The sequence below is a fragment of the Rhinolophus sinicus genome, chromosome 3, assembly GCF_057876585.1.
Source record: "Rhinolophus sinicus isolate RSI-liver-muscle chromosome 3, RSI-T2T, whole genome shotgun sequence".
Lineage (NCBI taxonomy): Eukaryota > Metazoa > Chordata > Mammalia > Chiroptera > Rhinolophidae > Rhinolophus > Rhinolophus sinicus.
Window position 1 is genome coordinate 87,373,169 of NC_142503.1, and position 14,400 is coordinate 87,387,568.

The window sequence follows — 14,400 nt, forward strand, 5'->3', positions numbered from 1 at the left end:
GCCCCGTCGCCCTCAGTCCTACCTCCGGCACACCCAGCCCCGCGCGCCGCGCGGACGGTTGCCCAGGGGCTCGATTTTGAATTTACAGGCCCGGCCCCCGAGCCGCAGATGCGCCCGGCCGGCTCCCCATTGGCTGGCGGCGGTCACGTGGAGGCCCCCGCCATGTTGGGTAGTGCAACGCTCGGCCTCGCGCCACCTCCGCCCCGAGCGGCTCGCCCACAGCCCGCCCCTCTGCCCCGCCAGAAAGGAAACAAAGTGCTGCAGGCGGGATAATCGGCGGCGGCGCGGACTCTGCTCGGCTCTCCCGGTCACCCACGCCCCATATCTTCCCTAGTGTGTGAGTGTGTGTGTGCGTGCGTTTTCTTACGAAGGGCCTTTTACGATTGATTCCTAGTCTTACCCCTTTTGCCCTTTGTGTTGTAACCCCTCTCCCGCCATCCCAGGTGCTTCTCCCCACGCCGGCCTCTACGCGATCGCAGATCGCAGGCTTGTGCCTTCGCTCCCTTCAGCCTGCTCCGTGTCCCTGTGCTGCCCGCAGCCTCCTTGCTCTGCTCTCTTCGCCGATCGCCCCGCCGCCCGCCATGGCGACAGCGACCCCTCTGCCGCCGCGGACCGGCAGCCGCGCCGGCGGCCCCTCCACGCCGCTGAGCCCCACGCGGCTGTCGCGGCTGCAGGAGAAGGAGGAGCTGCGCGAGCTCAACGATCGGCTGGCGGTGTACATCGACAAGGTGCGCAGCCTGGAGACGGAGAACAGCGCGCTGCAGCTGCAGGTGACCGAGCGTGAGGAGGTGCGTGGCCGGGAACTCACCGGCCTCAAGGCGCTCTACGAGACCGAGCTGGCAGACGCGCGCCGCGCGCTAGACGATACGGCCCGCGAGCGCGCCAAGCTGCAGATAGAGCTGGGCAAGTTCAAGGCCGAGCACGACCAGCTGCTCCTCAAGTGAGTACTCGCTTGGCCATCGCGTTAGCGCGCTGGAGGGGCTGGGGGCGAAGCCCGCGGCGGCCTGGAGAACCCCGAGACCGAGAGCGAGGGCCAGCGTGTTCACGCCCTTCGGAAGGGGCAGGGTCTTGGTCTCAGGAAAGGATAAAGAATCTAGTGTTTCTTAGTGGGCGCAGGGGTTATGGAGGCGGCTTGAGTTGTACCCAAGGTGGGTTTGGGATGCGCATTTCCTACTCCTGGATACCCGGCAGGACCGGGCGATGTGCGCGCGCGTAGGGCTGCAGAAGCGCCCTGCTTCGGGCATCGGACCCGGGGATACAGAAGGGTTATCCGGCGCTGAGGCCCCGCGGCCCCAGGTGCGGGGAGGTGGCGCCCGGGCGCGCGCTGGAATGCGCGCCCCGGTTTCCGGCCGGGCTCGAGACAAAGCGTCTGGTGGGTTTGCGGTGCGGGGATGGCGGACCAAGCAGGACTTGCCTCAAGAATGAATGAGCTCTGCGCGGGGCGGAGAGAGGAAGGGGAGGGACCTGCCTTAAGCATCCTGATCTCCCGAGGGGTGGATCTCGCTTTGGCGCGCTTAGTTTTGCCCCTGTGACATTTTGTGATTGTTCTGCGCCAGCCTAGGGAGAAGAGGGTGGGGCGGGATCTGAACTGCGCGCCACTGCCGGCCCTGGGCAAGTTGGGTTACCCTGGGGGAAGGTGTCGTTCTGCGGAGACAGGCGGGGGCCCTTGGGTGCATCTTTGCACGGGACTCGCAAGCCGGTTTTTGCATGTCATGGCCACCGGGTCTCCGATCTGTGAACCGCCTACTCCCGCTGCAGCAGTCTCTCCCCCAGCTTTTGAACCCCCGTAATAATGGTCTTTCGGGTAGTGGAAAGACCATGTCGCTGCTTCTGTCATTGTGCTGACAGGCCAGGGCAGGTGAAAGGGTGTAGTGTAAATGTTGAGTGTTGTGGCAAGGGGATAACTTGTAATTATTCCTCCTAAGGGGCTCTGGTTTTCAATCCATTGCACTCAAGGGTAAACTTGCAAACCTTTGCTGATCCTATCTTAAATTTCTGATGAGCAGAATGGCATAATTGTCATCATTAGGCAACTTAATGTTGATGTCACACTTTAGAGATTTGCTAAATTTGAGTCCAGAATTCACGGTCTCCATCCCCATTGCCAATTGAAATTTGCCAGATGAAAATCGATTTTGACTTTAACTCTGTTTGGCCCTGGATGCCTTTATATCTGTGTGAATGTCCATCTCAATCTCTGGTTTTGTATGTGTGAATTTATACTCCCCCCCTTATTGAATACTTGTAAAATGGCTCATAAAAACGTATGTGTACTTGGTAAAAATATAATATATAAAAAATATAGACTGGTTTATAGTGGAACACTAAAAGTCTCTAAGTATTTAGTTCCATAACTCAAAAATAACAAGCTTATATTTCTGTTTCTTGAAGTCATGTTTGAAATAGGTCTATTCACTCACTACTGTCTTCATCTTCAAATTTTTTGTTATTAAATTTCGTTGAATTTTAGATGCCGGTTGTTTGTATGACTTAACCATTGTTATGTGTACGTACCACTAAAAAGAAATAAAAAATCAGGGCCCATTATGTAGGTCTCATCTTGTTGGACCCATCCAAATTTCAGAGATGTTAAAATGTGACACTGATTAAGTAACTGTTATGTGCCAGTCACTGTTCTGTGTAAGGAGGATACAGAGATTAAAAAAGAAAATATGTTACTGCCCTTGTGTTTCTCAGAGTGCAGTAGGGAAAATACCCAGCAAGCAAATAAATATTGCATTTCATTTAATCTGAGGCATGTTGATGCTGGTGCTTCTATAATTTTTCCAGAAGGTATCCATTGAAGATTTTTCACCCAGTAACAAGACTGCTGCATGGCTGACTGTAGTTGTAATATGCTGTGTATGGATTGTAAAATACATGCTGGTTTAAATAGGATTAAAGTGTGAAGAATGTGTGTATTAGAATCAATGAAATAATGAAATAATGTATGTGATTTAATGTTGGGTAATAACATGCTAGGGGAATAAAAATAAAGCAGGTGAAGGGATAGAGTGGTTAAGGAGGGCCTGTCAGAGGGGTTGACAGTTGAAAATAATCTCTGAGATGTCAAGTAGTGTTCTGGGAATATATTTTTTCTTAAGTCTAGCTGCATATTCCTATTATCAGGATTAGGTGTACAGTAGTGCCCCCCCCCCCCCCCATCCAAGGGGGATATGTTCCAAGACCCCTCAGTGGATGCCAGAAACTGTGGATAGTGCCAAACCGTATATACTGTGCTTTTTCCTGTATATACATATCTATGATAAAGTTTAATTTATAAATTAGGCACCAGTAAGAGATTACCAACAACAGCTAATAATAAAATAGAACAGTTCTGATAATATACTGTAATGAAAGTTATGTTTTGAATGTCAACTGTAGTTAAATACATGTATATAGTCACGGGATGTAAAGTACAGCATAGGAAGTATAGTCAGTGGTATTTTAATAGCTGTGTACAGAGTCAGATGGGTGATAGACTTGTTGGGGTTGTCACTTTGTGAGAGCTGTAAATGTCTAATCATTATGCTGTTTTGTATACCCGAAAATAATAACAAAAAAGTTATGTGAATGTGGTCATTCCTTTCAAGGTATCCCTTGCTGAGGTCTTTAAATAGTCTCAGTGCATTCTGGTGCAACATGTTGTCATTCATTAATCAGAATGGTTTCTATCCTCCACACACAAATTTAATAGCTTTTCCATCTTAGCTTGTTATGCACTGTGGCTGTAACTTTTGCAGTTTGAGGTTCAGCATCAAAACTAACACAAATTTCTTTTTCCTTTACAATTTCACAGAAGAGTCATTCTTACTCGAAGATCTTAACAACCTCAAAATAAGATTTTTTTTTCTTACTAAGTCGAGAACCTTCACCTTTTCAATTAATGGGAAGTACTTTATGGCTTCTCTTTTGTATATCTGAATTGCCAGCATCACTATTGTTGCATTTATGAGCCATTATTAAGTATATAAGGGTTACATGAACAGATGCACTGTAATACTTTGACAGTCAATCTGATAACCGAGAGGGCTGTGAAATGACTAACAGGTGGACAGTGAATACAGCGTGGATACCCTGGACAAGGGGATGATTTACATCCCATGTGAAATAGAGTGGGACAGCGTGAGTTCATCATATTTACTCAGAATAGCTTGCAATTTAAAACAGTGTTTACTTCTGGAATTTTCCACATAATATATTTTTTGGACCATGGTTGACTGCGGGTAACTGAAACCTGTATATGTTTTTTCTAACATGCTATCAGTTGCTCAAAACATACCCCATTTTACTTTGTTTCATATTTCAACTCTTGATTTTCTTTATACAATTTTGTCCCTAAATAGCCTTTAATTTTTTATTGTTGATTAAAGAAACATTTACCTTCAGCATATCTTTTAAACCCTTTAACGATATATAATCACATCTATTACATAAGTCTACTTTCTTCCCTGAAACTTTCTGCACTTTTAAGACATGCAGCTGACATCCTAGGACTTTACTCCTAGGAATTTACTCCTGGGTCACATATTTTCCTCTCCTTGGTTTCTTACCTCATTTGTTGGAGAACATCCTTAAGTAATTTATTCAGAAAAGCTGGCAAGAGGTAAACTTTCTGACTCCTGTGTGTTTGCAAATAACTGTGTCATGCTTGATTGATAGTTGGGCTAGGTATAGAATACTGGTTTAACATTTTCCCTCAGAATTTGGAAATTATATTGTTCCATTGTCTTTTAGCATCTAGTATTGTTAATGTCTGTCTTATGCCAGTCACAGTTATTTTGTTTTGGTAATTGCTTTTGTTTTACCTCTCTGGAAGCTTCTGAAATTATTTTTTATCCTGGTTTTATGAAATTGCATGGTGATAGACTTAGGTATGGATATTCTGTCATGCATCCTACGTAGCTATTATATGTGGATCCTTTCTGTTTAAATGCTTTCTGTCTTTATTTAGCTCTGGAAAATTTACTTTATTCCACACTTTATTTCTGTTCCATTTTCTTTGTTCTCTCTAGTTGGAATGTCGAGCCCTTTGGTCTCTTGTTTTCTCTTGTAATTTTTTTTATTTTTCATGTATTGTTGGCCATCTTGTTGGGGAGCCTGCAGTTAAGCTAAGGGGTGCTGAGGAGGGCCACATGCAAAGCTCTTCCATGAGTTAATCCTATTTTAAATCCGCCTTACTGTCTGTCCTCTGTAGCCCCTGTGTGCATGTTCTGTGACATGTATTTTTATCTACATTTCTTCCAGAAATTTGTTGAAATGTCTGCTAATGATCCCTTTTCCTGTTCACTTTGGTGCTATGAATTCATTTTACATTGTATACTGCCATTTTATTAGGGTCTAGTTGGGAGGCTAATGCCTGTGTTAAGCTATCACCTACGAAATAAGTTAATTTTTAGCAATACTTGAAGTAATTTATAAGATGAAAAGAAAATGTCTTACTGTCTGTTTGGGTCCATTTAGGTCTTTTTTTTTTTTCTTAAAAATAATCTTCCGTATTTAACTTGCTAGGAGCTATTTAGGTGGATTTAGATTAAGGAAACAGTCTTGAAAGAATCATAGATTCCAAAACCACTTAGTCCCTTTTTGGTTCCCCAGTACACAACATGCCTCAAACAGAAGAATTCATGGAGACACTTGGTCCTATTGGAGAGAATTTGGCAACAACTTCCATGAAAGTAGTCTCTGGATCCACAAGAAAACAACAGATCTCAGATCTAAGATACAGCTACTCCAATTCAGTCCAAGTCTAATTATACTTCATTGGAAGTTTTTTTGGGGAACAATTTCCTAAAAGAATAATGATGAATGCCATCAGTCAACTCTTTAAACAAAAAGTAAGAAAGATTGACTTATTTCTGAATTTCAGTATTAAAAATAGGCAGGAAAACGATATAAGAGAAAATTAAGTGTGTTGATCAATCTTTCAGTAACTTATTTTGTAGATGCATACATTTCTTTTTCCTTCAGTGATACAGGTCCATAATCTTTCATGTAAAACGCTTATAGCCAGATGTGTTTTGGAAGTAAAAATAATTCCAGTTTTAAGAAGGTAATATGTGCACATACTGTATGCAACACCCCTGTGGGGTCTGGGATAGCACTTCATTGAGAAACAGATATTTCTGCAGGGAAATAATAGTCATAGGAAGGGTAGAAAGATAAATAAAAATGGAACATCCATTTAGGTGGTTTTGTCACCAAATGAATTAATGAAAATTTTAAGTTTTAGAACTCTGAAGGTGCATATAAGAGATTGTGGATTTGTGTTTTAAATTTACTGCTCATTAGGTTAACTTGACTAATCAGATTCTAGAAGTTGTCTTTTATTCCTCTCTTGGTTTATTATAAACATTAAAGCTTGAAAAGCTGCAAAATTAACTTTTTATTGAGAATCATCTCTTTTTTGAGAATTATGAATGAATTAGGAAAATGGTGATGGGACTCACTGGTACGTAATATAATGGCTGTTGTAGGACTGGTTGAGATGCTGAGCAAGCCGATTTACTGTCCCTTCACTTAAGAAACATTTTTTATAAAGGATATCCCAATAAACAGTTTGTCTTACTAGATGTCAGTTCTTAAAGCCATATTTGAGATATTGTACAAAAATCTTGTTATTTAAAGCAGAATATAACCTTTTAAAGACAATGGTGCTTCTTTTTAAAATAAATTTTATGAAAATAAAAGTTTTCTTTTTTTCCCTTCCAAACAGAATAAAGTATAATGTTGATTGTGTTTTTTCATGGTATATATGGGCCTGAAAATACTTCCTACCTCCATCCACAAGCATCGTTGCTTTGAGGAGGATGCGTTTGAGGTTGAGGGATCAAGCCTACATACTGTACTCCTTTGGGGAAACCAGCATTCCTTTGATTTTTGGTTTGTCAATACATTAGTAAGTAAACTTCTAATGGGAAATTTGGATTTGTGTGTTTTCATTTTCAAAAAAATGCATACAGATGCTAATGTGCTACTAGCAGGTATAATTGGGACAATATCACAACAGCCTGAGATAGGGTAGTATCAAGCTAAAGCACTATCTGAAGTTGCAACTTCCTACTTTTGGTGACTTGGGACAGTCTCTTCTCTGAACCTTCATTTCCTCATCTGTATAATTGGGATAAGGAATAAGCATTAGTTTTATGAACCTCAGGAGGAATGGAAAAACTTAGACCTTTTTCTAGCCTGTCAATTATTTGTCTTATAATAGTGGGTGAATTTTATCTAAATGAGTCATTTAAAGAGATTAGAAAGCATACAGAGATGTAATTATGATAAGCTCTTTTTTTTCTATTTCTTAGTGAAGAAGCGGGTAGGGATTTACTATACATTTGGACCTAGTGTATATTTACTCTGTTGGCTTTCTACATATTTTGGTCATAGAATGAAATTAGGAAATACACATAGGCTTAACATCTGCATGGTTTTTTTTTGTTGTTTTTTTTTTAAAGATTTTATTGGGAAGGGGAACAGGACTTTATTGGGGAACAGTGTGTACTTTTTTTTCCAAGTCAAGTTGTTGTCCTTTCAATCTTAGTTATGGAGGGCGCAGCTCAGCTCCAGGTCCAGTTGCCGTTTTCTAGTTGCAGGGGGCACAGCCCACCATCCCTTGCGGGAGTCAAACCGGCAACCTTGTGGTTGAGAGGACGCGGGCCAACCAACAGCCATCCGGGAGGCAGCTCAGCTCAAAGTGCTGTGTTCAATCTTAGTTGTAGGGGGCACAGCCCACCATCCCTTGCAGGACTCGAGGAATTGAACTGGCAACCTTGTGGTTGAGAGCCCACTGGCCCATGTGGGAATCGAACCGGCAGCCTTCGGAGTTAGGAGCATGGAGCTCTAACTGCTTGAGCCACCGGCCCGGCCCCTGCATGGTTGTTTTAACATTCATATTTTTCAGTTTTCAAACAAGATAATAAATGCTAATCTGCTTTAGGGAGTTTTTGTATGTAAGATGCTTAATTGATAAACAAAAACCTTTATACCCTGTATTACTTCGTCTTTCATTTTTTAGTGTCTTGATTTTGCTCTGGTAGGAGCAAGTTGACAGTAATACTCTTGCTTTAATATAAGAGCTATGGAACTTCATATTAAATATACTTTAATCTTCAAGGAACAAACTGGGAGGATGAAACCCCTAGAATTGGTGTTAGAGTCTAGGAAGCAGGTCTTAAGTAATTAAACTGTTGTGACACTTCCTTCCCATGCTTTCAAAGGATGTTTGGTAGAGCAAGATATCTTTTGGAGTTGTTTATTTAACTAAGGGGATTAGACTAGGTAATCTTTTGGTATACCCAGATTCAAGGAAGTAAAAGTACAAAGTGAAACGATAAAGCACTATAAAAATATGCTGCTGAGTCTTTTTTCTCCACACAGTCTGTATGTTTGTTCTTTCATTTGTCCAGATGACCACATCTTGGGTACCTCTGCGTTAGAGATCTTCAGACTTTGATATCATTGGTGTAGGTCTATTTCCCGCACAAATAGTGAGAAATGCGTCTTAAGGTGTCAGTTGAGTGATGAACCCCAATATAACTGAAGTTCCCAAATTGGGTATTCAAGGACGTTTCCTCATCAGAGATTTTACTCCTTTTTCTTCAGGGAACTTCTGTGATAAGGGGATTGGGTTTTGGCTGTTACGTTTGGGGAATTTTTGAAAATTAACTTTTTAGTTGCACAAAACTTGTATGTTCGTTATGGAACACTGTAAGACATAAAAACCAAGCAGAAAATAAAAATTGCTCTTAGTTCCATCTCCCAGAAATATGAATTCTGAAGTTTTTCTTTTCATATCCATATTAACAAAAAGTGGGTTCACGATAAGCATTGATATGTAACCTTTTGTATGCAACACTGTTTTGTGAACATCTTTACACGTCAGTAAATGTGCTATACCGTCATTTAATGTTTTGAAGATGCATTGATAACCTTTACTGAGCACTGAGTTTGCTGTGACCTACGAGTGTATGTACGTACCCAATTTCTCAGGCCGTAGAGGGCCACGATTATCCTCTTCTCTCCCACTGACAATATCAGGTTTTTTTCCCTCTGGTACCTTAGTGGTCAAATGTTAACTATTAATAATTTGCTGGTTAAATATTAACCACTGGATAAAGTAATTACAATTTTGCCAATGTTTTATGCCACCAGCAGCAGATAAGTGTCTGTTTCTTATATGGAGGAATTTAATTTTAATTTCTGAAGATTGTTTTGGCTTCTTGATCATTGTTATTGTTCTCATATTGCTAGCATTAAGGAGTAAAAAGATCGAAATTCAGGTCATAATCTTAGGTTTCTGCTGATATTTTTATTGTCGGCCTATATAAGTGAGGTTTTCCTTAGCTGATCTATTTACTTGGGCTTCTGCATTTGGATTTATTGATCATAGAATTATAGCATTTTTACTACTAGGAGTCTTAGTTAGATCACCTGACCTAACCAACTCGTTTTATAGATACAGAAACTGAGACCTAGAGAGATTAAAATACTTGTGCAAGATACCAGACAAAAAGAGCCAACATTTATTTCGTTCTTATTCTGCTTACCAGACACAATGCTAGATGCTTTGTAGACACTGTCTTTTAAACCTTACCATAACCCGGTTCATGAGTGAGGAAATTTGAGGCTCAGAGTAGTGAAGTATTTTGCGTAGGATTACATAACATACGGGTAAATGGTAGAGCTAGAATAGATCCTAGCTCTGTCTTCTCTAATAGCTTCTCGTAGGGTTTTTACATGTGTTGCCGTATTCAGTCCTTACATGAGGGCTGTTTTGTTTGCCTGATTCCGGTTTACCAGCCTGAAGCAGGCACATGGTATTGTCACCTGTTCTTGGGACTTGAAGTCTCAGATAGGACAGTTAATTTTCAGGTCCATTTGGGTGTACTTTTGGACATGGTATTAGATGTGTCTTTTTCACATTGATAATTCATAGCCCCAAGGGTGGTAATTTTGAATTTGTCAGGAGAGTGTAGTAATTGAAGCCACTCTTTGAAATACTGAGGACTTCAGTTGCTAATTAGGAAAGGGTGAAGATGAATTACAGAGATACCTCTTTTTTCTTCTTAAAAAGCTGCTTTCCTACTTTATTCCATGCTTTAATAACTTTAAAAGAGATTAAAATCTAAATCTTTTAACAGTCATGACAGAAGTGTTCTTTTCATTTCTTTTAAGCGCACATTTGTGGAACCGGTACTGTATGCCAGCCAGGGACCAGGTGCTGGGAATAGAGATGGGACGCTCAGTCCCTGTTATCAAGTTGCTTAAGTCTAGTGTGGAAGACAGAAAACAAACACTACAGTCTTGTGATACTATAAATGCGACACACTGATACAATGTAATAAGTTCTGTGATAGCGGGATCCACATAGCACTATGGAGAGACAAACTACCACCAAAGGCAGCTCAGGAGCTTGCGAAGTTTTGAAAGACATCCCAGGGGCTTGAGGAGGCAGTGAGAGCTGAGCTGAGTGTTGGGAGGTAAGTAGGAGTTGTCGTCTAAAGGACATTGTTACGAGAGGGTGTTGTCCTGCATGGCAAATAGGTCCTTGAACTTGAGTCATATCACGTCAGTATAAATACAGAAATATATATATAGTGGGGGGAAGCTTTTAGGTAATGAGGAGCCTTAAGAATTTTAGGCAGAAGAGTGACATGATCAGTCTGGCTATTTTGGGGAGGGACAAAAGAGTAGAGGTAAAAACACTAGTAAGGACACTTGGGTAACAATGAGGCGACTCCTGAACTGAGGAGGACGCAGTGGGAGACAACAGAAGGTAGATTTAAGAGATACGAGCATGGGGGGTTAGGGAGACTAGTCTAGGGTGACTGCTTCTGTGCATGGGTGGCTGGGGAGATGGTGTTGCTTTGAACAGAGATCGATCCATAAGGAAGGAACAGGTCGGGAGAACCCTACTCAGGATTAGGGGCGTTTGTTGGACTTCCAGGTAGAGATGTCATGCATTACACTTTAGTTTAGATCAGTTTTTGGTATTTAAAGTATTAATTCAATGCATTCTGCAAATGCTTCTGTAACACCAGTTAGCTCCTATGTGACTGGTAACCAGAGAAATGATACTATAATGAAGGTTGTATTGATATATATATGAAAAGTAAAGCGGAGCCAGAATAGCAAGAGGGAGTTCAGAGGGAAAGAAAGCCTTCAGCTTCACTTTTAAACTGTTAAGAAAATAAAGAGGGCACACGCACTCAGGGTTTCCTCCCTCAGAAAGGTGCACTTCCGCCTTTGTTCTTGTAGCTGAGCTCCACTTTTATCTCTGTTGTCTCAACTCCTGCAACCCAGAGTGTCCACTCCGTGGTTTCTGTTCTGTTCAGCATCTGCTGAGGCAGCTCTGTCCACACTAACCCAACTGCCTGGGTCGTCCAAGTCATCTCCTGAGCTGCTGATTATTACTTATGTTGTTGCTGCTGCTCTGGTTCCAAAACTGCACAGGTTTTGGGTGGTTTGTTCCAACCATTGCTTTCCTGTTTGCTCTGTTACTTTTAATATGTGCAGAATTCAGGTGTTTTCAGGAACACATACATTGTGTTGTAGCAGAATTGCTTATACTGTGTGAACATAAATCCCCAGCAGAACTCAACACAGTTTGAGTTAGTTTTTCTTCACCACACCACCTTTTGATTGCCTATGAAAATAGTATTTTTCCCCACTTAGTTTTGTATAATTATATAGACTTGATGGCAGATGTTAAAACATCAGTCATTTAGAATCGTGAGGTTTTCTATTAGTTTTATCTTATTAAAGAAATGTCTTTTGGAGGCTTGTGTTTTCTAGTCTAGTTGTATTGCATGAACACTGATAGTTTGAGCGTAGAGTTCTAAGTTGTCAATATTCATGATATTGAAGGCGTGTTCTGCAATTTTCTAGCTTTTAATTTGTGCTAAGAAGTACTGATGAGTGAAAAATTAAAAAGCTTGTAGGTCCTTTTTGGTCCAGTTCTGAAATTTCACAAGGCTGTTCCTTGGTGTGGATCTCTTTTCATTCATTGTGCTAGTCATTGGGGAATTTTTTTCAGTCTGGAAATTCATGCCTTTCAGTTCTTGGAGACTTTCTTAAATTATTTTATTGACATTTCCTCTTTTATTACATTCTGACTCCTGTTATTTAAATGTTGGACCTCTCAAATCAATCCTCTAGTTTTCTTAAGAATTTTCTTCTCTACTGTATGTTCTCAATTTTACCTCCCAGTTTTGCTATCTTATTTTAAACTTCTAATAGCTTCTTTTTAGTCTCTTGCTGTTTCTTGATAGAGTCCTGATCTTGTTTAAATTTCATGGATGCAGTAGTTTCTCTTATTTTTTAGAAGTCTTCGTTTTCTTTCCTAGTCCGTTGGTTCCAAGTTTATTTCTTATTCTATTTGTTTAGGTTTTTGTATCAGTCAGTGCAGGCAATGGAAAACACTAGATATTCTAAGGAGAAAGTAAAACAATATGGGATATAGTTACTTAGGAAAAATTATTAGAGCTGGGAGAGCAGGAACAATTCTTAGAGCGCTGTAGAATTTGCCTTCTTTGGGAACTTTTATGTCTGGGGCCACTGCTGGAACTTAAAATAGTGTGTAGCTATAGTTCAGGACCAGGAAGTTGTTACTGCTACTGTATGAATGGCCCTATGACACCCAGCAAACTGGAGAATGGACTTTGGAACACTGTTGCAGAAAAACTTCACAGACCAATATCCCTTATGAATAGTGGCACCAAAATTCCCAACAAAATGTTTGCACACCAAACCCACCAATGTGTAAAAGAATTGTATATCACCAAGCGGAATTTGTCCTGGGAGCGCAAGATTGTTTCAGTCTACCCAAGTCAGCAGTGCAATACACCGTATTAGTAGAATGAAGTACCAAAACCCTATGATCATCTCAATAGATACAGAAAAAGCATTTGACAAAGTACACCACTCTTTCCTAATAAAATTATTCAAATGAGGCATAATAGGGGAACCTTTTTATGTGATAAAGGGCATCTATGAAAAGCCTATAGCTAACATCATACATAATGGTGAAGACTGCCTGCTTTCTCCCTAAGGTCGTGAATAAGACAAGGGTGTCCACATTCACTTTCATTCAACCTTGTATGGGAGGTTCTAGCCAGGGCAATTAGGCAAGAAAAAGAAATAAAAGACATTTGGATTGAAAAAGAAGGAAAACTATCTCTATGCAGATGACATAATCTCGTAAATAAAAAATCATGAACTAAATAAAATCTGGAGAGCTAATAAACAAGTTCAGCAAGGTTACAGGATACAAGAGCAATACACAAACTCAGTTGTATTTCTATACACGAGCAATGAACAATCCAAAAATGAAATAAGAAAACTTCATTTTTAATAGCATCAAAGAGTGAAATGCTTAGAAATAAACTGAACAGAGGAAGTGCAAGACTTATGTACTGGAAAAACTACACAACATTGTTGCAAGAAATTGAATATCTAAATAAGTGGAAAGATTTCATGTTTGTGAATTTGAAAGACCTAATATTAAGATATTTCTCCCCCAATTGACTTACAGACTCAGTGCAATCTCTATCAATATCAGGGCTACCGTCCTTGCAGAAATGGACAAGCTAACTCTAAAATGCATATGGAAATGCGTGATGCCCAGAATAGCCAAAACAATCTTGACAAAGAACTAACAGAAAGACAGAAAAACTTCAGGTTTTAAGGGCCTTACCGGTTAGCAGAAAAGTTTCCCAAGGGTAAAGAAGGTGGCCCCGTGACACTTTTGTCTTTCATATCACTTATGGATGCATTCGTTAGGACCTAATTTACATCCATATATGTTAGGGTTTATTTCTGTTTGGCTCAGTTCTGTTTAATTGGTCTGTGTCTGTTTTTTCCCCCAATCCCATACTGTTTTGATTACTATAGCTTTGTAGCATAGTTTGAAATCAGGGCGCATGATACCACCAGCTTTGTTTTTTCTCAAGAGTGCTTTGGCTATTTGGGATCTTTTGTGGTTCCATACAAATTTTAGAATTATTTCCTCTAGTTTTGTGAAATATGTTATTGGAATATTGATAAGGGTTGTACTGAATCTGTAATATGGACACTTTAATAAAATTCTTCTAATCCATGAACATGGAATATCTTTCCATTTATTTAGATCTTCAATTTTATCAGTGTGTTATAGTTTCAGTGCACAGGTCTTTCACATCCTTGGTTAGATTTATTCAAAGGTATTTTATTTTTGATGTAATTGTTAAATGGGATTGTCTTAATTTCTCTTTCTGATAGTTTATTAGTGTATAGAAATGCCACAGATTTTTATTTATTGACTTTGTGTCCTGTGACTTTACTGAATTCATTCATTCTAATAGTTTTTTGTGAAGAATAAGTCATTTTTTATTACGACTTTAGCTGTAAGTGTCCATTCCCCAT

At 40.4% G+C, this 14,400-nt stretch overlaps 1 protein-coding gene across 2 annotated transcripts in view; it reads left to right on the forward strand.

Moving 5' to 3' along the window:
- Positions 1-201: 201 nt before the first annotated feature.
- Positions 202-14,400, forward strand: part of LMNB1 (lamin B1) — a 44,499-nt gene continuing 30,300 nt past the window's right edge. The window contains exons 1-2 of one of the 2 annotated variants that reach the window (XM_074328547.2): positions 202-337; positions 539-940. In XM_074328547.2, the coding sequence (XP_074184648.1) occupies positions 582-940 (359 nt within the window). In that variant the 5' untranslated portion in view covers positions 202-337; positions 539-581. Of the gene's footprint in view, positions 338-443; positions 941-14,400 lie in introns of both variants that reach the window. The other variant, XM_019732387.3, reaches the window with a different exon arrangement.